Source organism: Takifugu rubripes, chromosome 13 (assembly GCF_901000725.2).
Source record: "Takifugu rubripes chromosome 13, fTakRub1.2, whole genome shotgun sequence".
In the NCBI taxonomy this organism is placed as follows: Eukaryota; Metazoa; Chordata; class Actinopteri; order Tetraodontiformes; family Tetraodontidae; genus Takifugu; species Takifugu rubripes.
Genome location: NC_042297.1, coordinates 7,829,991 through 7,852,564, shown reverse-complemented (window position 1 = coordinate 7,852,564; position 22,574 = coordinate 7,829,991). Strand labels below are relative to the sequence as shown.

The following is a 22,574-nucleotide window of genomic DNA, read 5'->3' as shown; positions in this document are numbered from 1 at the left end:
AGTGGTTTTCTCTTGATCAAGATAAGTTTTACACAAAATTCAAATAACTCATTTTTACCACGATTCGTATACTGGTGTACACTTAAACATTTTATTTCATAACTGCATCACAGATGGAAAGGGAAATAATCAACCATTATCTGCAATTAATGTTGGTTCAACTCCAGATGATCCCAAATAAATTACTTCCTTTTTAACTTTTATTTTAATGTTCATTCCCTTCAGTGAGAGAGGCAACATTAAAAGCAGCATCATTACAGCAGATTCGCCATGACATCACTGCTTAAGTCTTACAGAAATGTTGTGGGTGCATCTGTCAGCACGATGTCAATATTTACCCCTCTCAGGCTCTGGATTAGGATGGCGTGAGATGATTCCCATCCACACAATTGAGCAGGACATCAGATTAACAGTTTCATGGCTGAAGTGATTGTGTGTATGTGCATGTGTGTGATGGGGGAGTGTCTGGGTTGGAGGCAGTTGGCCTACATATCACTAACCTCTAAATGCCTGACAAACGCTGCATGCACGCACACACGCTTTAGCCCATTTCATTCTTCATCACATTAAAATAATTATATTGCATTTTAGGATTAAATTTTATCAAAAAAAAAATCCAACAACCAACCTTTGGACGATCCATTCAACATATATTGTGTGGTATTTACAGCATAGTGAAGTCACTACTGTATTTGACTTAGTTACTCAGTTAATGTTCATTTTACAATTCAACACTGCATTAGTAATTGATGTAATTATTGATGCTTTAATGTGATGAGATTCAACATTATTATAAATGTGACCAGACAGTGAAATGAATAATGTCGCATTTTAGAGGTGGTGATTGAACATCACATCAACTATAACATTTAAAATAAAAGCACTGCTGAAATGAGAGCTCAAATTCTATATAAAAAAATCCCCTTCATGCTAAAAGATATAATTAGGTAACTTCATCAAACCCATTAAAAACACTATTGTCAGTGCAGGTGCAGCAAGGCTCTTCCAGCCGTGTTGTCTGGAGGAACGTGATGTCCTCTCTGCTCAGTCAGGCATCAGGGTTTATGTGTCGTTTAATCAGCCGTTGGTTGGGTGACGACTCCCCAGCTGCTTCTTCAAACTGGAGGAGGGAATGGAAGGTGAACTTTAGTGTTCACGCTGGTTTTTGTCCTCAGACACAGAAACACTGAACAGTATCAGGTAAACGGGTGTGTGCATGTTGAAGATTTAGTCAGGGATCACTCAGGCCAACACACGCACGCACACACCTGTTCTTTGATGTAGTTCCTCACACAGGGCGCTAGTCCTCTGAGACCCAAGCCAACAACGAAGCACCAGGCAGACAGCCCAGCCTCAAACGCTGACAGGACAGCACAGGGGATCCACAAGGCCAGGGTGGTGTCCTGGCACACCAGTGAGGAAGCCACATGAAATACAATTAAATCTTCCCTTCAAGCTTAAAAAGAAGGTATCAGTGGAGCTATCTCATGTATTTACAGAGGGAAACCTTAAAAACTGCAATGTTTGGCCTTACATAGATTCGCGTCGTATCAAAGGGACATTTAGCACTGACAGGAGACCGAGCGTTGATGGGCACGTCTGTGTCGTTGCACCCCAGCATCAATCCCTGACCGTCATAGGCAATGGTGAGACTAATGGCCAACAGGAGGCCAACACAGCACGCCGCCGAGAACACAGCATTCAGGAAGGCGCCGATAGCGAGTCCTATTTGCTGTAGACACAGAAGGAGGATATTAAAATACTGTGCTTATGTTAATAGACACACAGTGAATGTCTGAATGAATGTCTGAACTGATCACACCAGAAGATTAGAACTAATTAAATCTTACCAGCTTCATCAGGCGAAGGTTCCTTGACATCAAGATGGCAATAATCCCAGTGACAATGCTCTGTGTGTTCCAAAAACAGATTTGTTTCAGTATAGTACTGCTTTGCCACAAAAGGGATTTAATAAGTGGTGTACCGCCTCTGCTAATCCTGGTTCAAAAGTAATAACAACTCAGAGTCAACAGACCCTTGTGTTTGAAGAATTAAAGTTCATATTAATTACTCATCATATCTCATCAAGGCCACATTTTCCTCAACAGCTGCTGATCGGATCATCAGGGATGGGTGAAAGCTGCCCTCCAGCAACTTCAGAACCAGTTTGAAAACTCAGCTTTCATATAAAAGGCAAGTTCGAGCTTGATCAGGTAGGAACCAACAGACCGCTACAAGTGAGCTGACGGTGTGAGCTATTATTCAGCGTGAAACGTGAATGTTGATTACACTCAAAGGCAAAGTTCTAATATACATACAACAGTTATTTAACCTTAAAGTTCACCAGTGCTGTGCTTTGCATGACCGACACTGATAGCACCAGAGACTCACCAGCAGCCCAGAGGTGACAGAGATGATATTGGCCAGCGTGTATTCGGTGGTGATGTGATCAGTGGGGTTGGAAATGTGGCGTAGAACACTGCCGTGGACAATAGCGCCAAGGATGAAGTTAATATGACCGACCAGGATGAGTGTCAGACCAGATTTCATTAGCTTCCTCGGCCCTCTGTCCCCACCTGAAAGACACCAAAAAACTTTAAAAAACTCATATCTGAATGTGTGATTTGTACATTAAACATTTTCTGGGACAATTTCTTCATTAGACAAAATATGTTATGGTTCATTTACCATCTAATGAAAATGCTTCTTTAAATGACTGACTTCTGTTCAGATACAGGTAAACTTAATCTTTTCACATTTCTTAGCTGCTTTGTTTGTGTCTGCCATTTCTGGGAACACTTGTTGTCGGTCTTTTCTATTTTGATAGTTACAATGTTCAGTTATTTAAATTACTACAAAAATCTACAAAATACAGAAACCTTTCTATCCAAGTGCAGCTTCAGACATTTGCTTTAGAAATCAACGAATGATCTCAAATCCAAAACTGAGCTCATTTTATGTACGTTTGTCTTCCAACATTTCTCCGCCGGTTTGCTGCCAAACGACCGGATAAATACTCAGAAATTACTCTCGTAACATATAAACATTTAAAGTCTCGACGATTATTAACGTATATTGATGAAGATCAGACATTATAAGCCCCAACAGAATATCATGTTTTCAGGGAACCCCGGTAGATTCGTGGCCTGCGGTCAGTTACGCCCCCGGAGCAAAAAGACGGTCGGACAAGTGTAAAAATAAAGGTACGCGGCCATTTTCCCCTACAAAACCGTTTAATTACTTACCAAATGAGCACATGTTTTTTTTCGGCCACAGGTCCCGCTTTAGCTGGATGAAAGTCAATAACTTTCTGCACCTGTTGGTCAACGCACAATCTGGAACGAATGTCCTCCGGTCCACTTCCTGTATGAGACACCTGCGACTCACCTGCAGCCTGGCGGTCACACAAGGCTCGTTCTGGATTTATTATTAACGTTGTAGAAAACCCACACAGCAAATCTGCCCAAACACATATTTATTTGAAAGAACGTTCATACATAAAATATAGGGCTATTGAAAAGCTCGCACCAATGAGAGACAGAATAAAACTGCCACCACCAGCATCAACATTAATCTAGGCGCGTATACTGGGGAGAATCACAACTTTCATCCCAATGGCTGACCTTTAAAGCACAGCTTTGGAGAACTGATGTATAAAATATAGAAAACAAAGCAGCACACAGACATGCAGGTATTGGACTAAAACAAAAACATGACAAATACAGCAAATGTGGGGACATTAGGGATTATGAGTTGAGCTGAGCAGATAAAACCCAAGTCAACAACTGCAAGTGCACACCAGAGGAATACAAGTTACCTGGGGCTTTGTTTGAGAAGGATTTAATTTAGTGGAAGATGAAAAGAAGCTGCAATTATGGCCTCTTCAGAAGTCTGGACTGTGTGTGATATAGCAGTAGCAATAGTCCACAAGAGTTCTGAGCCATAATGTCACACAAGTGTCTCCCTGATCTCAGAACTGGACCCGTTTGATGTAAACCACCAGTATGAGAGACACATCTCTCTGAAAGTTCCCCATAACCTTATACATCCCAGATTTATTAAACAAATATCAAAAGGAAGTAACAGACATATGCTCATTGACCCAGTGTGATGAAATGATAGAAAACCAGAAGGATGTGTGAAGTGTCTGGAACAGGAATACCACTTCTTGTTTTGTGCTGTTGAGGCTGAACAAATGGCCGCTCTTGCACAAGTGGCACTTGCACAAGTGTCAAATGTAACAAATGGCCGCTTTGTTCAGCCTCAACAGCACAAAACAAGAACAGGTAAACAATAAAAATTGAAGGGGACAAATGGACTCGGTGGGATGTGCTTAAGACAAGAGTAAGGAAAACTGAAGAGTTAAATATATATATATATATAGTATATATATATATATAAATGCATTCACAGTACCTCAAAGTAAACATGTTCTTGGAGAACCGGCATGATACTGACAGAACACCCATGTTTGTTCTATAGAAAAAGATTTTTAAAGAATGACTGACATCAATGATAACGTCAAGGAGATGTTTTAGCTTTCATAGCAGCAGCTAAAGGAGACGTGCAGACTTTCAGCTTTCATTTGAAGGATTTCACAAAAATATGATATTTACAGTTTTACAGCCACTTCAGGAGGAATAATCCCATGTCCAGGGAAATCACTTGGATCACTAAGACACAGCAGTTTAACACTGCCTTTTCCTCTCCACTATAACACAAGTGAAATGGATAAAAGCTCTGGTGGTTATTTCAAGGGTTGGGCTATTAATTTAAAACATGGGGAAAAAAACAATCCATGTGAGGATTTAAGCAGCGGCCAAATGGACAATTTGGAAAGAATTCACAGGTGAGCTGAAGAACAAGCGGGGAAACCCAAAGACAAGCAAAGTGGACGAGCTGCGATTTCCCCTCAATAAACTGTTTTAATTATAAAATAATAAAAGCCCTGAAATTAAAGCTGAAGATCTGTACTTCTGCCACATCCTGATCGATCCATGGTGGTGTTGTTTACAGGAAGATGGTGGGAATAAAATTATCGAGCAATATATTTGCCACAATAGGAGAAGGGCTGTTGACACAACTCAGAACACAGAAAAGACTTGGAATGTTTTGTCTTGTAAGGTGGAACAAAATAGAACTGATGATGAAGCCAAATGTCAGAAAGTGTCTCTAGGGAGCGAGTGATAAATAGACATACATTCCAACAACAAATATTCAATACAAAACTCATGGGAGGTAAACTTTGGCATGTTTTTTCAGTAACGGCCTGATTTGGTCTTAATTATACTATATTAGACCAGAAAATTCTTAATGTAAACACTGCACACTAAAATAGAACTCTGCTCTCCAGAACCTGTGGGTTTCAGCATAAAGCTGAATGTAATCGGCACTACTGTGATCCAGCGACTGCAACAGCATCACTGAAATATTAACCAGCTAACCAACAGTTCACTGTGGAATTACTCTGGGTGGCTCCTTTGACCTTAAAGTCCAGTTATTGTTTGTGTGCTTAGGGAAATTGAAACCCCCGTCATACCCAAAACAACCAAAGAAAAAAACACTTCTGGTCATGCTACCACCAAAGGCTTAGTAGAAAAACACTTAATACATATAATTAATTGATCATAAATAAAATCTGAAAGTGTTCAATACACATAGAGGAAGACTGCAACATGTTGACAAAAGTGCTGCTAATGAAATGTTTGGCTGATCGTTTCTTGAAGTTGGGAGGCGATTTTATTTTTGTCCATCTGTGAAGAGAACAAATCATTTTTTAACATTAGAACATCAAACTTCACATCAGTAGGACACAGAGAGACAAAGAACATGAAGAGCAGAACCTGAACTACATCCACTTCAAAACATACATTACATTTTATATCAGCAGATGGTAGGAGGTAATGGTAGGAGGGAGGTGGGCACACAAGTGCACATGGAGGACAGTTAAGCTCTTATAGAGGGTGTGTGCATGCATACACTTCTTGCACTCACACACACACACACACACCTCCATATCAAACACCCACCTCGCTGATTAAGCCCAGTTCCACCAACTCTCCAGCCAACTCTTGCACATTCTCATCTGAAACACAAGCACAGATTAAGAACCCTTCATCGCCTTCATATCAGCTCATGCCTCATCTCTGCCACTGTAGAAAGGTCAGGATTAGGATAAATACCATATCCAGTCACTGCTCTCAGATCCTCTAACATGAGAGGAAACGTTGAGCTGTTATGCCCAAAGATAGAAACTGAGAAAAGATCCTAAAACTGTCCTCTTTTGTTTGGCTGTAAAATGGCTGAAGTGCTCTTTTTATTGAAGGATCTTTCAGCTTGTCATGTTCAACGATCCAGAAAAGCCAAAGACTGAAGAATTCATACTGGTGTCAGGATGTTACAGTGCAGCTACTAATGGTCTGCACGCATACATGTACACCTGCGCGTGCGCGCGCACACACACACACACACACACACACACACACACACACTTAAGCACAGAGGCATAAACATGGTTTATAAATGTTAACTGAAAATATTTTACTAACTAGCAGCTTAGAATGACTTCCATGTGTGGGGGTATTTGATGCAATGTTTTATTACAGTGTAGCGAGTTCCCTAAACCCAGTCCGTGTCCCCATGCTCTACTGAGCTTTAATAACCTGGCTGTCAATTTATAACTGAATCAGGAATGTCAGGACAAAAGTAATAAGTGAAGGAGATGTTCAACAAACAGCAGTGCCGCTTATTAAAGGCTCCAGCTAGGCTGCTGCACTTTTACACTCTCAAACTGAAAACATCTGAAAGCCACAGTTACAATCCTGATAAAATTCCATTTTCAATCATGAACACGTTAGAAAAAAACAAGTCAGTTCAGTGACCTGCTGTTGGTTGACTTTGGACTTTGATGTGTTGATAAGAGAAGCCTTAGAGAATATCCCTGATATCAGGAAGGAAGAGGGTTACCAACTGGACAAAGTGCATCTCTGGCAGACAAGTGTGTGTCCTTGTGTGTAGATGCTGAGCTACAGTGTGTGTTTGAGTGGTGTGTGTGTGTGAGAGACAGCGAGATGAAAGCCGGGAAGAGGATCTTGACATAGGAGGTGACAGCTGTCAGCCAGTGTTCCACAGGCCTGACATTCCCCACACACCAGTAACATTATACATACCAACCATACATGTTCATGCACCCACTGTATCACACATATCTGATTACAATTAGCACAGTGGAACAGCTGGTTTAATGTGTTTGTATGTCTTTGTTTGTCTCACTTTAGTCTGCACAGTTATTTAAATTAAAAAAAAAAAAAAAACTTTGGGAAAATTGAAGGAGAAATTGTTTACAGGGAATTCAAAAATAGTGCAGGATTTACATGGCGCTTAAGCGACAGTTGGTCTCTCTCCTAAAATAGTCTTGCACACTGTACATCCTGACGTGAGCGCGCTCGTGGAGAGGTGCTGCTTGTGCTAAAAACTGACAGAAGAGATTAAAGCACCTGCAGTCACAGGAACCAGATATGAGCTGATCACCTTCATCACTTTTGAAATGATCCGTCTCTACCTCTGAACCTCATGGATCCACCTAAAGTGTCCTGATTGACAAACTGGGTATTATTCAGAAATCTGGTGAAGGTGAACACAACAAACACAGTCCTGGGCAGGAGCCACTCAATTAGCTAATAAATAATCTATTCTTCCTGGAAATTTATGATTTCATACATTGCGCAATGAACAGGCACAAATCAGAATACACAAGTGTGTGCGCACACACGCACACACACACACTTGAAAGAATCACCACTAATCCTTTAATTGTCCTCAGTCTCAAACAGGACATGCCCTGAAAACAGTTATCAATCATCTGTAATATGTTAGAATATCACTCCAGTTTGTCCAAACTACCAAGTATTTTTGGCTGTGATGAAACTTGACTGAGCACATCAGAGCGACAGAAGAAGAGACAACTTGAAGATGTGGTAACAAGATCTGAGTTGAAGAGACTTACTGGGAAACATGTCACAGCTTAGATGTCTGTTCAGTTTATCCTCCAGTTTCAGCAACAATGTGAGCTAAAAAATGTGAAGCACAGAGAAAACTGAAGTTATTCTGATGATAACAACTAGAATAATATATTTTACATAAAACACTTACATGAAACTTTGTTCCCTCCTCGACAGGTTCAATGTTACACTGCATATGAATGACCTGTAGAAGCATTAAAACATATCATCTGATCCTCAAAAGTACCAAATGTGTCATCCTTAAGAAAATGCACCGTACACCCCCCCCCCCCCCCCCCACATACACACACGCAGTTGAATATTGTGTCTCCTGTTACCATACAGTCGAGGGCAGCATGAAGGGTGTTACTGACCCGCCGTGTTTCAAACTCTGCAGGTTCGGGGCTGGGGGACTTGACCAAAGGGATAACAACTGGGGATTTAACCGCTTCCTGCTGAGGCTTCTGAGGACTGGGGAGGCCAAATGCCGTCATTGGATAGATACCATTTCTGGTTTAAAAAGGAACAAAAGAATGATGTGAACAATGACAGATATGTGGACAAATTAAATAAATAAAATGTTTGAAAATATTTTAAAAGCATGTTTATAGGCTAAAACAGAGCATACTTAAAGTGTTTAATAGTTTGTAAGTGCCACTGTTTATTTGGAAGACAATCAATCATCATCTTTAATAATAATATCTTGGGGAGTGTATTACGCAATTTATGATTGTACGCTCAACTGTAATATGAGCTAATACTGCCATCTGGTGGTCATTTCAGACTCTTTACCTCACATCCTCCAGGAATTTGTCAAGCTCCAAGGCAGGAAACTGGGAAAGCCTGAAAAACATACACATACACTTAGAATGATCAAGAATTCAGTGTTGCTGTTCTAAATAAAAGCAAAAATAATTTTATGCTCAGCTCTGCAAGCAGCCACAAGGTGTGAGACTGATGAAGAATACTGCAGGTTTTCAGCTGGCTGAGGTCTGAACTCTACCCATAATGTGGCCTCTTTATTAGAGTGTTTGTCCTGCATCTAGCTGACATCAGGTGGTGAGTTTCACTGTCTGACTCTTACTTGAGCTGAACATCCTCTTTCATCTCAGCGATGATCAGGTCGGGGTCCAAGTTCTTAGTAATTTCCTCCAGGGCATTCTCAGGAATCATGTCTAGACAATCACAAACCATTTAACACTGGCTGCTACAATAAATCCCTCTTCATATACTTCACCTGTGGTATCTAGTGACGAACACTTAGATTTCACCAAAAACCTCCAAAAGAAACTGATAAATGTGTGTCGGCTCAGAAAACAGAGTAAGAAACCTCTACAAATATAAAAATGATTCAATGGTCTGTTCACGCTTCTTCTGTTTTATAACATTGTGTGTGTCTGTACATTTAGACTCACACTGGTGACGAACTATACAATGTGCAGCCAACAGTTTCAGCAGGGGCACTTCAAACAGAGCCGGGTCGAACAGCAGTTCTCGGGCTGTGGGCCTCACGCTGGGATCACTCTCAAGACATTTCTGGATCAACTCCTACAAAAAAACCCACACAATCTGGTCACATGTCACTGGAAAAATGTTTCATATACACAGACAGAACGTTTATGGTCAGTTTTATCTGATTTGACCCTTGACCACCTTCTGCAGCGGATCCTCTAGTAGCTGTATGGCATTGTTGATGGCGTCCTGAGAAACATAAGAGGACTCTCCATTCCCATGGATTTCCAGGAGCGCCATCTACACACATCAGCACACATGGTCATATGTACTCTGGCTTTACTGGAGAAGCTTCAGGACGGTCGAGCAGGCAAGTCTCACCTCCAAAGCACACATGCCAAATGAATAGATATCTACCGCTGTGGTGATATTATCATCTAAAATGAGGGAAATGTAAACATAATACAGTTACTATTGGGGAAAAAAACAACAACAAAAAAACATTAAATTAAACTGAAGCTTTACAATCATGTACATCTGGAGGTCAGATGATTCCAGATAACATCACAAACACAGGAACTGCATAAAACAAGTCTACCTCCATATTCTGGAGCATAAAAATGTAAGTTCTTCTGCTCTTCGTAACACGTCTTCACATGGTTGTTGATGGTGTCTGGAGCAACTGCAGGTGAGGCAGGAAGGCAGAACATGTTGAATCTGAGGCTACATGAAGCAGGAAGAGACAGTCAGACAGACAGAGGGACGAGCACGATGACTTTCTTGGTTACCTTTGGGTGTAAGCTGATTTGACTGAGTACAAGCTGTGCTTTAAACAGAAGTCAGACAAGTCTTTGTGGGTTTTGTGTAAAAACAATAGGAGTCTTCTACGCCACATCACAACGCCTTTGCTAGCGTTCATTGACCAGGAATGTCGTCAGAGTTAATCATGACATCACTGATGAGCAGTGAATGAGATTTTGATATGTATAAAATGTGTATAAAACTACAGTGTGTCTGTTGAAGGTTTTTAAATGCATCGTCAGCGATTTCTCTGGGAATGATACCTGAGCCGATCTTGATGAGCCCGTTGTGTTGGATGAAGATGGTGTCACAGGTCAGGTTGCCATGGATGATGGGAGGGTCACAGGAGTGGAGATAACTGCAGAAGAAGAACAAGAAAACCCCCACAAAGTTTATTACTGAAGACAACTTGAAAGTCGTGAAAAGAGGAAACCCACTTGAGAGCTGACAGGATCTGTGTGCACCATCTCTTCAAAGCCTGTGGGACCAAACACCTCATCAGAAGGGCTACTAGCTGAATTATATTATTAAGAAGCATCATGTGCTTTACAGAATGTCATTTAACTTAAACCAGGCTGATGTGACATTCCACAGATGTGGAGCTCTGACCTGCTCATTCTGAGGAATTTAATCTTAAAGATTATCAAGAAGCAGCTTTTACCTTTTCATTCATAGTTTTGTGATTCTTTTTGGTCTTCTTTAAAAACTGTTTCAAGCTTCCAGATGACATGTATTCAGTAATGAAAATCACCTGCGAGAGAAGCAACAGGGACACTTTTGATCACTGGGAGATCTGCTGCTTATAATAGTATGTCATTACCAAATGTAATAACAATCTGATTTTCCTGATAATGGTTGGAGAGGAGTAGCAGATACTTACCCTTGCTCGATTGTCTTTTGTATCGGCCCAATACTTGTGAAACTTTAAAATATTCGCATGTTCCAAATGTATGAGGTTATCAAACACAGCCTTCACCTTCTCCTGACAAGACAATAAACAAATGGAGCAACATAAGCAAACATAAATACACCAAATTCCCTCAACTTGGCATTTAAATATATTTGAATATATTAAACAACAATACATATTTCATGCTTAAATCTGGCTTCTTGATACAATAACTGCACAATCACGTCTTCATTGAAAATAGCAGCGTTTTGCAGAGAATCTCACCTCCAGCTGCTGGAAGTTCTTCCTCTCCGAGATCATGACTTCATTCCAGACAACCTCCACCCCTTCCTCCGTGTCCATAGCCAGGTAGGCGTCATCGATCCCTGGGACGTTTCGCTGATTCACCTGCACTTGGAAATTTCTCATCAGATCGAACACATCACAGCAACAATTAAACATGAATCAAACATCATAACTACGAAATAACTGAATTGTTGTCAGATCAACCTGCACCATCACTACATTCACAACTGTCTGTAGGCCTATGTAAAGATACTTTACATGAAACTGCAAGAAAATAAAAGATCTTATAGAGGAGCGATGGAGTCACATAATTGGGCCTCCAGCTCAGCTGCAGAACATGATCATGCTGAGCTGTGAGCAACAAACAACCGTCCAGATGTTACCTCTTCTTTGCGTTTCTGCCAGCGCCCACAGGGACTCTCCTCCAGGATCTCGGATTCATCATCGCTTTCCTCATCTTCCGTGGCTGCTGCAGCAGCAGGAGTCTGCAGGGAGGCCGCAGGAGCCTCCCCCTGGACCTGCTGCGAGGGCCCGGACAGGTGTTGCGCTGTGGCCTCGGGTCCGGGTCCCTCGGCAACTGGAGCTGCTGTCTCCTGCGGATTCGACATCCTGACGCGACGTGCGCGGATGCTGCTGTCTCTTTCAGGCTGCAGTTCCTGGTGGCGATTAGAACCCCCGACCGAGCTTTCTCCTTCCTCTACCTGGGCTGGTCATTCCTCCATTTTCTGACTTGGAACACAGTAGCGGTGAAGGAGAGAAAGCTGTTAACACACTCCAACATGTTTGGAAGTCATGTGGCTAACGCCGACCACAACTGCCTCCTATTTGCTTCTATATCTTCGGACTCTAAAGTATTCCGGCCACTCCTAAATACCTACAGCAACTAGCTGTTTTAGCACTCGGAGATTCCTGGGTGTTGAAGGCCGTTATTCAACGTGAAGTGGAAAGAAGTTCAACCTTCCACCCCTTTGCTAACTTTCCCCAAGGCTAACAAGCTAAAAAAAAGGTAGAAAAACCTAAAGTTGCACAGCAAAGGACGCGTAACTTACCGCCGAACAGAAAGTTTCAAACGCCCACGCAGCACAGTTCACATAGTGGATAAAACTGTAGTGTAAAAAGACAGTTTTATAGAAAAAAGAGCCCTTGTTCGTCATAAAATGTTATGTTGTGTCTAAACTTCCAGCCCCTTTCTGCTGGCTTCAGTGGAGGGGCGGGGCTGCGCTAGTTGGGGAGCGCTTGTTTTAGGAATTAGGAATTACAACGAATAAAATCCACCACGAAGTTCGATCCGATTGCAAAAATATTACGTTCGCTGTAAGTCATGCCGTATTGACAAGACCAAATTGTGTGATCTAATCTGTAGGCGGCGGCTGCCAACATAGTTTAGATGTCTCTTACATGGGATTGGTTTGAATAGCATTTATGGTGTGTTGCTTCTTTACTTTAAAAGAAAAAAAGCCTAGTATTTTATTTTATTTTATTTAAAGGTTTAAGTGTACTTAAAGCAAAAGCCACAGTTTATTAAACATTTGTGCAGTTATATTTTGGTGACAGTCGAGCGTTTTCGAGAACACTGGGAAGTTCAAGATAGTTCACATGCCCTCACGACTGGTTCGTAAAAAGCGCTGTAGAAATTTAACTGTATTTCACTACACCCTGTCCTTAAATAAAGACCCGGATGTTCGCAGATAATCTTTGGCGAGAATTTCAGCACTAACAAAGCCGAGCTAGCTAAACGAAAACGGAAGTCGTATAAGGGTAAGCCTCTCGCTTCGCTCCTGCATCATTTGTGCAGCTGTTTCACGTTGCTGTTCTGCGCAAGATGTTATCTACGACTCACACTGACGGGAGCGATGCAAACATGCCCGCTGGAAAAGAAAGGGTTGCTTTGTGATCAGTCTTCAGACAAGCAGACCCCTGTTTCGGTCTGCCCACTATGCGGCCGCTGGACGACACCGACGTGGTTGCCATAGGTGGACTATAGGCTATTTTATGGAGAGTGGGAAGAAGAGGTCGTGAGGCTGGAGAGTCTGGACATCGGCTGAGCGTTAGCAAGCTAGCCTCGGTGACAGCACCAGCAGCTAACGGGACAGTGTTTTTCACTAGTCTGGTCATCATGGCCATGAATGGCAACAACTCCACGCCTGGGATCGGAGATATAATCCAGTTAAACGTCGGAGGAACACGGTAAGCTGTGAGGAGGGACTCGACAGATCATATTGATGATTTCAGCCTGATGCTGTAATGGTCTCGATGAAGAAGCAGCCCTGGATGTAATTAGCTGACGTAGCCAGAAAGACTCCAAGTTGTTGAAATTAATTCATCCCCGCGTTGTTTTTCCTTCCAAGAGTATTGAGAAATTACTTTCTTTTTTTTAAGTCTCGTATTTTGATCAACAAATGATCTCTCCGACATTTTCATATCCAAAGCATCTGGCATGTGTTGATAATGTGACATTTGACTGCAGATTCAGCACCTCCAGGCAGACCCTGACATGGATCCCAGACTCATTCTTCTCAAGGTTTGTGAGTCAGCGGTACGACTTTATTGGAGTGATTGTGCCATTTAATCTGTATTTTACAAACATCTAACCAAAAAACAGATGATTTCAAGGTTGTCTGTATGGAGCAAAACAAAGGAGACATTCTTTGCAGTAAAACCAGAGAATTACACCTTTGAGTTTGTTATTTATGTAGAAATACAATAAAACAGAATTACAAGCTACACTGGTAATAAAAGGCAGACTTGGTATATATTGTTGCTGTTATCTGTTATCAGAACAGCTCAGCTCATCCTCTTCGAGGATCATTCATCAGTGCAGTGTGAAGTATATATTACAGATAACTGGAAAAAAAAGGTTTCAGACTGAGAGTTAAATAGGAGCAAATAGACCTTCCAGACTGCCCCTGAGAGTAGACCAAATTAAACTGAACTTGTCCCACTGTGTCTTGAATGGAGTTCTTCAGGAACCAGGTCAAGGATGCAGCAAGTGTATGAGTGCCTCTACAGAAAGGCACAAGAAAATGAGTTTGGCCCAACTAATGATGAGTAGCATTGATCAAGCTCCAGTATCTCTGTTTAAAGCAGTCCCTCACCCATCGGCTGATGTAGTCTATTGAATAGTTACAGTATATGAACCGTTTTAGGATGCAGAAGCATCTCGCATGATTCTGTTGTTATTTAGCTGTGATTTCTGGTGCAGATGAGACTGCTCTGCTACATTGGAACAGCTGATTGGGGCTGGGCACATACCACAGCTACAAAATCAAACACTCATCTGAGCTCCTGGTTTGACAACAGCTGACCAAGTAGTGTTAAAAATGCCAGAGCAGCTGTCCCTCAACTCCTGCTGGTATCACGTAGAATCGCTTATCCTACACATTTACAGCGCACACTGACTGATGAATATGGCCAACATTGTTAACCTGAGGGAGTGATTCCACTGCTGGGAGGTGTGGGCTGCTTCGGTTTGATGAAATGCGATTATGTTTTCCAGCTTGCTCAGCGGAAGGATCTCCACTCTTCGGGACGAGACTGGAGCTGTGAGTATGGCCTTTACGTGAAACTGGGACACAGCGTGCAGGGCACTTTTGTGCGTCTCTTAAAAGCTTCCAGCTGATGAAGCACGTTCCGTTGTGCCACAGGAACCTGCAGTCATATGAATTATTAATAAATGAATGACACAAAAACCACTCGAGACAACTCAAGACGAGCTCTCTGACCCGCTTGACTGAATCAATATTCCATCCCTCGACCCGCCCCAATGCTTAATGAGGATTTGTAAAGTGGAGGCAACAAACTGGGCAGAATAACCTTCACTTAGTGGAACAGATGTAAACAGTCAACAGCCATTTTAATTTTAATGTTGTTCAAAGTGTGTTTGTATCTTGACCTTTTCTGTGTTCATATTTCTGCATCTAACACCTGTTGACTTCCTCCACAGTTGACCGCAGCTGATTCAGTTATGTCTCCATATTTCCAGATATTTATCGACAGGGATCCAACGGCATTTGCACCTATTTTGAATTTCCTCCGAACCAAAGAGTTGGACCTGAGGTAAAGAGCCACGGCAACGTTCTGTTTCTCAAAGACAGTAGACGACCTATTTTAACCAGGCTTTTCTCTGTAGGGGCATCAACATTAGCGTCCTTCGACATGAAGCAGAATTTTATGGAATAACCCCTTTAGGTGGGTGTTGGTCCTACAAAGTTGTGAGAGATTTTAGAGAACTGCACAGCAGCACAAGGTGTCGTTTTGGCTTCACATACGACTTGGCTCAATCGGAACCTTTTATTGTTGAAATGTTTTTCTTCCCGTCGGTGTTTGTAACTTCCCTGCATTGTCTCATGGGATGCCCAGTGTTCGATATAAGGCTTTTACATGACAGCACAAAAACAGGAAATATTCAGTGGTAAAAGTGAAGTCAAGTGAAGTTGTGTCTGTTTATGAGTTGTGGTTTGTAGTTTTATAGCAATGATTTCCTCTGAATGTTGAACTTTCCTGGTGTCTGTTTGTGTGTGTGTGTGTGTGTGCAGTCCGCCGCCTGGTGCTGTGTGAGGAGCTGGACCGTTCTTCGTGTGGTAGTGTTCTTTTCCATGGTTACCTTCCTCCTCCAGGTAAAAACACGATGTAGAAAATCATCCAGAAGTGTTTTCTCTTGTTTCATGTTTAACACCCAGCAGGTCTTAACATTTCTAAACTAGGAGTTCTTTCCTCAACAGTGGTCCCTGCTCATAAGTCGAGCCCAGCATCAGCAGCTTCCTGCTCCTCCTCTGACTCGAGGTCTGGGTCAATCGGAGCAGAAGGTTTCACTCGAGCAGGTCCCCCTCCTCACCCTTCCCTCTCCGACTCACCTGGAACAGACGACAACAGACTGGGTCAGTCAAGATATGCATCCAAAATAAATGCAAATAATGTTGCACAGAACATCAGGGAATAAAAAACCAATGTAGAAAGTTCACATTCTGTCTGTGTGTGTGTGTGTGTTTGTGTTCTCTCAACTGTGTGCATGTGAGCGTGCATTAAAGCTGCAACTAAGATGATCTGACATGGTAGCCTAGTTTCTCAGTGGCCTCCCCTCTGCTCAGGCTAACAGAGGCAGCACATGAATGTAAGAGGGTTTGACTCAAAAGGGGGTGTTTGTGTACGTGCAGGTCCTGTTATTGATCCCAGGAAGGTGCTGATTATAGCAGGACACCACAACTGGATTGTAGCAGCTTACGCACACTTTGTCATCTGCTACAGGTAACACAAACAGCTGATTAAAGAGATTAAATGTACGGTAATCTGGATTTGAGAAGAGATCATTTTTTTATAATGAATATTTTTCATTGTAACAAAATTGTGTGTGTGTAATTATCCAATCAGGATAAAGGAATCCTCTGGCTGGCAGCAGGTGTTTTCCTCCCCCTACCTGGACTGGACTATCGAACGCATCGCACTCAATGCTAAGGTGGTAGGTGGTCCTCATGGAGACAAGGACAAGATGGTGGCTGCTGCCTCTGAAAGCAGCATCATCCTCTGGAGCATCCAAGATGGAGGCGCCGGTAACGAGATAGGTAAAACCAAAGTTATTCTGCCTACAACCTCATCGACTGTGCAACCACCTGATGTGGAACCCCGGGGTTAAAATTCTAACCGTGCATGACGTCAACAGGCCGTGTGACCACTAATGTTTGCACACCTCCTCAGGTGTTTTTAGTCTGGGCGTACCTGTGGATGACCTCTTCTTTATTGGGAACCAGCTGGTGGCTACGAGCCACACAGGGAAAGTTGGAGTGTGGAATGCTGTCACGCAGCACTGGCAGGTATGTGTGTGTGTATGTGTGTGAGTGAGTGAGAGAGAGATTCTTCATGTTTTCTTTTTCCTTGTTACAGCGAGTCAACATTAAGTTCATGGAACTTAAGTGTATTCACTTAAGTGAACTTAAGTGTATTCACTTAAGTTCCATGAACTTAATGTTCAAGGAGCATTTAGATAGATGTGTGCCTGAATCTTCACCGATTACAGAACTGCATCATTAGCTTATTTTCTCTGTGCACGTTTAAGGTTCAAGATGTGGTTCCTATTACCAGTTGTGACACAGCTGGATCCTTCCTACTTCTGGGCTGCAATAATGGCTCCATCTACTACATTGGTAAGTATCACTTTGGTTACTGGGTCACCGGTAGTGAGTGCCTGTGCTTGGGTCATTGTTTCTCAGTTCTTCGACTTTGGTGATTTTACTCCACAGTGTCACCACACTGGATCTGTGTTTCTTAAGATCAGATTCTGTTTTTTGCAGACATGCAGAAATTTCCCCTCAGAATGAAAGATAATGACCTTCTGGTGACGGAGCTCTATCATGACCCATCGAATGATGCCATTACGGCGCTGTCCGTATACCTCACACCTAAAACCAGTATGTGCTCTATTTGTAACCTCTTTTTCATAAGTTGAAGATCTTTTCTGATTTTGAAGTCATGTTCTTTCCTCTTTGAGGCGTGAGTGGGAACTGGATAGAGATCGCCTATGGGACCAGCAGCGGCGCGGTAAGAGTGATTGTGCAACATCCGGAGACGGTGGGATCGGGCCCTCAGCTCTTCCAGACGTTCACCGTTCACAGGAGCCCCGTCACAAAGATTATGCTGTCTGAGAAGCATCTGGTATCAGGTGAGGAAGGGCTGAGAGCTGGGCGCAAATTTACAGCCAGAGGTTTGCTGGAAATGCTGTAGCCTGCTCTTCTGTTTGCACTGATGGTTGCTTGTGCCCCCCTGCATGTCAGTGTGTGCAGATAACAACCATGTTCGTACCTGGACGGTGACCCGTTTCAGAGGGATGATCTCTACCCAGCCAGGCTCCACTCCGCTGGCCTCCTTCAAGATATTGTCCCTTGAGGAGACAGAAAGCCACGGCAGCTACTGCTCTGGGAATGATATAGGTGAAGGAGCCGGTGCAGCACAGTGAACTGTGGAGTGTTTTAGGATGAAAACACAGAGGTGAATCAGGATGCAGTGGGCAGCTGTGTGGAACCTTTTACGCTGTTTTCTGGGTTCAGGTCCATTTGGAGAGAGGGATGATCAGCAGGTGTTCATACAGAAGGTCATCCCCATTACCAACAAACTGTTCGTGAGGCTGTCATCTACAGGGAAGAGGTAGAGTTACCGCTCGCGTGTCTTTGGGTCGGCTTGTCTGCTGCTACATGTTAACGTGTGTTTCTTGGCAGGATTTGCGAAGTGCAGTCGGTAGACGGGACGACCATCTCCTGTTTCATGGTGCGTGAGTGTGAGGGATCGAGCAGGATGGGATCGAGACCCCGGCGCTACCTGTTCACTGGTCATGGCAACGGCAGCATCCAGATGTGGGACCTGACAACTGCAATGGACACTGCTAACAAGGGAGAGGAGAGGAAGAGAGAAGGTGAGGAAGGTTCCAACACTTGTTGTGTATTTAGATACAAACTCGTCTGGCACGCATCACATCTGCATTCCTAAGAAAAGTTATCCTGAATGGACAGTTGAGTATTTTCTCTTGTCAGTCTGAAGCTGCTCTCATGTTTAATAGATGTAGGTGGTCCTACAGAGGAGGAGCTCCTGAAGCTCTTGGATCAGTGCGATCTGAGTGCTTCCCGCTGCGTTACGCCAAATATAAGCCCCGCCCCCTCTGTGCTGCACCACACAAGACTCAGAGACTCCTGCTCAAGGTTTGAACATTCAGAGACCCTTCACCCCCCTCCGGGTGGGCTTTTGGTTGAAGACTCACACTGACGCCTGTGATCTTCTAAACATTTGCACCTACTTGCATCAATCTGGTGCTCTTAGCATGTCTAGACTGATGAAAGTGGAAATGATTCCCCCCACATTTACAGCCATTTTTGTAGTGCTGTTATGAAAAGTCCGACAAATTATGTTTTTGACATATTAAGCATCTCAGCTGTACAGATGGGGACAGAAAACTTTAGTACGCAAGTGCACCAGTCGCAGCTTTTGCTGCATGCGTTGCTAAGGAAGGTTGTCAGGTGTAGAAATCTGAGGAGTACAAGTATAATATTGTGTCACTTCACACATTAAAACAACCACCTCAGAATGAGAGGCTTTCTAACTGAAGGTGTCTCACCTTCAGTCTGCAGTTACAGGCCCCAGACCAAATTCCTGAGACCCAGGAGACTTATGGAGCAGTGCGCCCCTACAGGGAGAGCCCCCTGCTGGCCCACGCTCGACGGACAGAGTCCTTCAACAGCTACAGGTGAGGGACGAAGGGTGGTTACTGTCACAGTGGTGGTTATTCATTTGTCAATGCTCAATGGGGAAAACATGACGGGGACGTCTCCACCAGAGACCGACTCTATTCAATCTGTCCCTTTAGAGATTTCCAGAACTTCAGCCTGAGTCGTGGAATGCTGGACAGCGCAGGACAGACGTCCACACAAGGCTCCGCCGTGGCCCCGGAAGCCCGTCGGTCTCTCTGTGAGTTTGGGCTTGAGGACAGCGAGAGGAGAGGTGTGGTGATGGAGTTCCGCACATGCAGAGCTGCCAGTTCCAGCTCTGCCACAAATATTGGAGCTCTGACTAGCGCGGTGGAAGAATTCCATCGACAGCTTCCTGATAGTCCGACTCCTGGTGGAGATGTCAGGAGGAAGGTTTTCCTTCAGGAGGATGGAGAAGGTGTTGGGGATGGGCTGAAAGCTGATGGAGGTGGGAGGAAAAAGGGAGTACTAGACGGAGGTTTTCTGGGGAGAAAGAGAGCTCCCCCAGTCCCTCATCTCTCTTCTGGATCTGAAGGCGGCAGCAGTGACTCATCTTCCAATGCCTCCCCCTCCCCAACCAAACTGATCTCCTCCACATCGCCACGGCAGAGGAAGCTGGCCCCTGAGCTGCCCGGTCAGGACAGCAGCTTGTGACAGTGAGGGTCCATCATCTCAACCTGGATAAACCCTGTTGTGCTTTTGATCTCTTGAAGATTTCCAAGTGCTGGCTACAACTGGACCCCTGCTGGGGATCTTTAATCATGTTTACTTTGGGCCGTCGCATCATTTGATGATCTCAGCAATTTCAGGTACAGATGTCTCAACTATACGGCCACGATATATGATCAAATCTGTAACTTCCTGTTCACCTTCCTGTTCGGGCCGAGTGTTCCGAGGAGTTCCAGAAACATTCAACTCCACAGTAACGCACCAAACTGAAACACTCCAAACTATAGATTAACCTCAGCCAGTTTTCTATTCTACTCAAAGACACTAGCCTTGTAAAGTTAACCAACCATCCAGCCCTTTAACTGCTGTCACAGGTAACGGAGGTGAGGTGGAAAGAACAGAAGCTCAACTTCTGTAGATATTTCCTGGCTTTCACAGTCGAGGCCAAGTCACTTAAAACTGGATTTAATTCTTAGTTTAGTTATATATTAAACATCTCCTCTTGGAAAAACTAAAGATGAAAACCAAATCAACTCGGCATCCTCACGTTCGAGGATAAAAACATACTTTTGATGTATCAGTAGAAGTGCTTAAAGGGGAAAAAAGGAGGTGGCCTTGATCAGTGGTTGAAAACATGAAAACGTTGCACACTTGGCCCAACGTGTGGCAGCTTTTGATCCCTGTGCTGCAGCCACTTTGCTAAACTGTGTGAGCTCCAGTGTGCAGGCCTACCTCTGGGTTTGCTTCTACGCTGCAGAACAAACACATTTAAAAACTCTTGTCCCTTCTTGTTCCAGTTTTGTGTGTAAACCACTTTGCAGCTTTTTTGTGAGGGAACATTAATGCAAATGTTTTCACGACCAGAAATGTGACAACAGCTTAAATCTTACAGGGATGTTTGCTAAACTTCAACTTGTTTGCGGTATTCTGGTGTTGGACCTTTATCTCTATCTCAGCAGTTGCCTGTGCAAAATCAGAGATCATTTTAATGTATTTATTTTGAGGATATGACGACTTAGTAGATCTCCACTACATCACTTTAAGCTCTGTGAAACAAACCTTGAATGTGTCTCGTGTGTGGTTCAATTGACTCTTGCAGTGCCTTATTTTACTTCTTTTTGCCTGGTCATGTTTTAAAAGAGGGTTCTGACCAAAAGCTCACATTGGAGCCAAACTAAAGATTTACACAAGACCAAATCATCCAGTAGATGCATTTACAGATCAACACATCTGTATCTGTGAACTGTCTCCAAAGGTACAGTGGTCAAAACTGAGGGCACAGACAGAAGGAAACCTGAAAAAGTCGACTGAAATCAAATTTGAAGCAGGAGATTGTCTGAAAGTCTAAAGGTCTGACAAATCTAACCAATTTTAATCCAAAAAATAAGAATTTGATACAAAACAGATGAACTGACTTGCATTTGCTTGTATTTTAATAATTATTATTGCATAATCCAACATCTTTATAAGTTTTGTGCTCATCATTAACAACTTTCCGACTGTACAAAGATGTACATTTGATACACTAATGAACTGTTTGGACAATAGACGTGTATTTTCAAGACAAAATCCTCCCATGGATGCAATAACACGTCTGCTGTGATGTACCTGTTAATCTTTGTGCTAATGTACTGAGATAACCCTGCTCCTGGACCTAACTGCATCTGCACTTGCACTATTAAGACTAATACTGAGAGTAAGTTGCCAGTGTTTATTTTCTATCATATTCTATAAATTGTATTACAGCACATAAAGTAGCTGCTTGTTTGTTGTTGCTCTCTGGCTGTGTTTACATTATATTACAGCCAGATGTTAGTGAGCTCTATGGAATACAGAACATATCTATTTAAACTGCTCTGAGGAGCAGAGATTTGCATTGTGTATGTTTGAAGTGCTGCATCATGTTGTGATGTTCTTCGCCTACAGTACTCACCCATGATCAAATATAATACTGACTACAAAACTATGTGTTCCTATCATTTAACCGCCCCACTCTGTTCACAAAGACACTTTACCTGAGTTTGAGGTTTAAAGCGGATCAACTTCTTCCTGTAGAAAAAACATATTTCAGAAATCAACTGAGATCTGTTTGAATCTGTTCAAATATCTGTACAATTCTCACCTTTGTGTCTGTGTCCGTTGGAACATTTCCCAACTTTAGCATTTAAAATGAAGAGAAACATTATCAGGCAAGTGAGCTGCTGGTGTGATGGGTGAACTTGTGCCTCCCCA

General features: G+C 43.0%; 3 protein-coding genes across 5 annotated transcripts; 1 reads left to right on the top strand and 2 right to left on the bottom strand.

Annotated features, from left to right (window-relative positions):
- Window positions 1-72: 72 nt before the first annotated feature.
- Window positions 73-3,395, bottom strand: krtcap3 (keratinocyte associated protein 3). Of its 2 annotated transcripts, none has more exons than XM_011609674.2 (6): window positions 3,246-3,395; window positions 2,392-2,576; window positions 1,851-1,910; window positions 1,535-1,732; window positions 1,269-1,403; window positions 73-1,120 (listed from the first exon to the last, which is right to left on the bottom strand). In XM_011609674.2, exons 1-6 carry the CDS (start codon window positions 3,256-3,258, stop codon window positions 1,049-1,051), a joined length of 663 nt encoding a protein of 220 aa, XP_011607976.1. In that variant the 5' UTR covers window positions 3,259-3,395; the 3' UTR covers window positions 73-1,048. The 2 variants fall into 2 exon arrangements, with proteins under 2 accessions (XP_011607976.1, XP_011607977.1); XM_011609675.2 differs by lacking the exon at window positions 3,246-3,395 and adding an exon at window positions 2,880-3,165.
- Window positions 3,396-3,458: 63 nt separating this feature from the next.
- Window positions 3,459-12,650, bottom strand: LOC101069614 (nuclear receptor-binding protein-like). Of its 2 annotated transcripts, none has more exons than XM_003969540.3 (18): window positions 12,498-12,650; window positions 11,832-12,173; window positions 11,428-11,550; window positions 11,134-11,235; window positions 10,915-11,004; window positions 10,691-10,731; window positions 10,517-10,611; window positions 10,051-10,134; window positions 9,834-9,889; window positions 9,654-9,752; window positions 9,416-9,548; window positions 9,085-9,175; window positions 8,793-8,843; window positions 8,375-8,510; window positions 8,152-8,205; window positions 8,006-8,069; window positions 6,030-6,085; window positions 3,459-5,753 (listed from the first exon to the last, which is right to left on the bottom strand). In XM_003969540.3, exons 2-18 carry the CDS (start codon window positions 12,054-12,056, stop codon window positions 5,694-5,696), a joined length of 1,560 nt encoding a protein of 519 aa, XP_003969589.2. In that variant the 5' UTR covers window positions 12,057-12,173; window positions 12,498-12,650; the 3' UTR covers window positions 3,459-5,693. The 2 variants fall into 2 exon arrangements, with proteins under 2 accessions (XP_003969589.2, XP_011607975.2); XM_011609673.2 differs by having other exon boundaries at window positions 11,832-12,177; window positions 12,498-12,647.
- A 105-nt stretch (window positions 12,651-12,755) lies between these two features.
- Window positions 12,756-22,305, top strand: kctd3 (potassium channel tetramerization domain containing 3). Its single transcript, XM_011609672.2, has 19 exons — window positions 12,756-13,635; window positions 13,916-13,969; window positions 14,945-14,990; window positions 15,431-15,504; window positions 15,578-15,636; window positions 15,984-16,064; window positions 16,170-16,325; window positions 16,602-16,692; window positions 16,816-17,006; window positions 17,140-17,255; window positions 17,498-17,585; window positions 17,733-17,849; window positions 17,930-18,100; window positions 18,213-18,368; window positions 18,486-18,582; window positions 18,654-18,847; window positions 18,992-19,130; window positions 19,550-19,672; window positions 19,793-22,305. Exons 1-19 carry the CDS (start codon window positions 13,565-13,567, stop codon window positions 20,325-20,327), a joined length of 2,559 nt encoding a protein of 852 aa, XP_011607974.2. The 5' UTR covers window positions 12,756-13,564; the 3' UTR covers window positions 20,328-22,305.
- Window positions 22,306-22,574: the final 269 nt, after the last annotated feature.

Coding starts and splice junctions, on each gene's coding strand:
- krtcap3 (XM_011609674.2), bottom strand. Junction 1,733..1,850: donor ACCTTCGCCTGATGAAGCTG/GTAAGATTTAAT, acceptor CTGTGTCTACAG/CAAATAGGACTCGCTATCGG. Junction 1,121..1,268: donor GGAACTACATCAAAGAACAG/GTGTGTGCGTGC, acceptor TCCCTCCTCCAG/TTTGAAGAAGCAGCTGGGGA.
- LOC101069614 (XM_003969540.3), bottom strand. CDS start 12,056: ATGTCGAATCCGCAGGAGACAGCAGCTCCAGTTGCCGAGGGACCCGGA. Junction 11,551..11,831: donor GGCAGAAACGCAAAGAAGAG/GTAACATCTGGA, acceptor TTCCAAGTGCAG/GTGAATCAGCGAAACGTCCC. Junction 8,206..8,374: donor CAGAGTTTGAAACACGGCGG/GTCAGTAACACC, acceptor ATGCTTCTACAG/GTCATTCATATGCAGTGTAA.
- kctd3 (XM_011609672.2), top strand. CDS start 13,565: ATGGCCATGAATGGCAACAACTCCACGCCTGGGATCGGAGATATAATC. Junction 14,991..15,430: donor TTCGGGACGAGACTGGAGCT/GTGAGTATGGCC, acceptor CCATATTTCCAG/ATATTTATCGACAGGGATCC. Junction 17,007..17,139: donor AGGCGCCGGTAACGAGATAG/GTAAAACCAAAG, acceptor ACACCTCCTCAG/GTGTTTTTAGTCTGGGCGTA.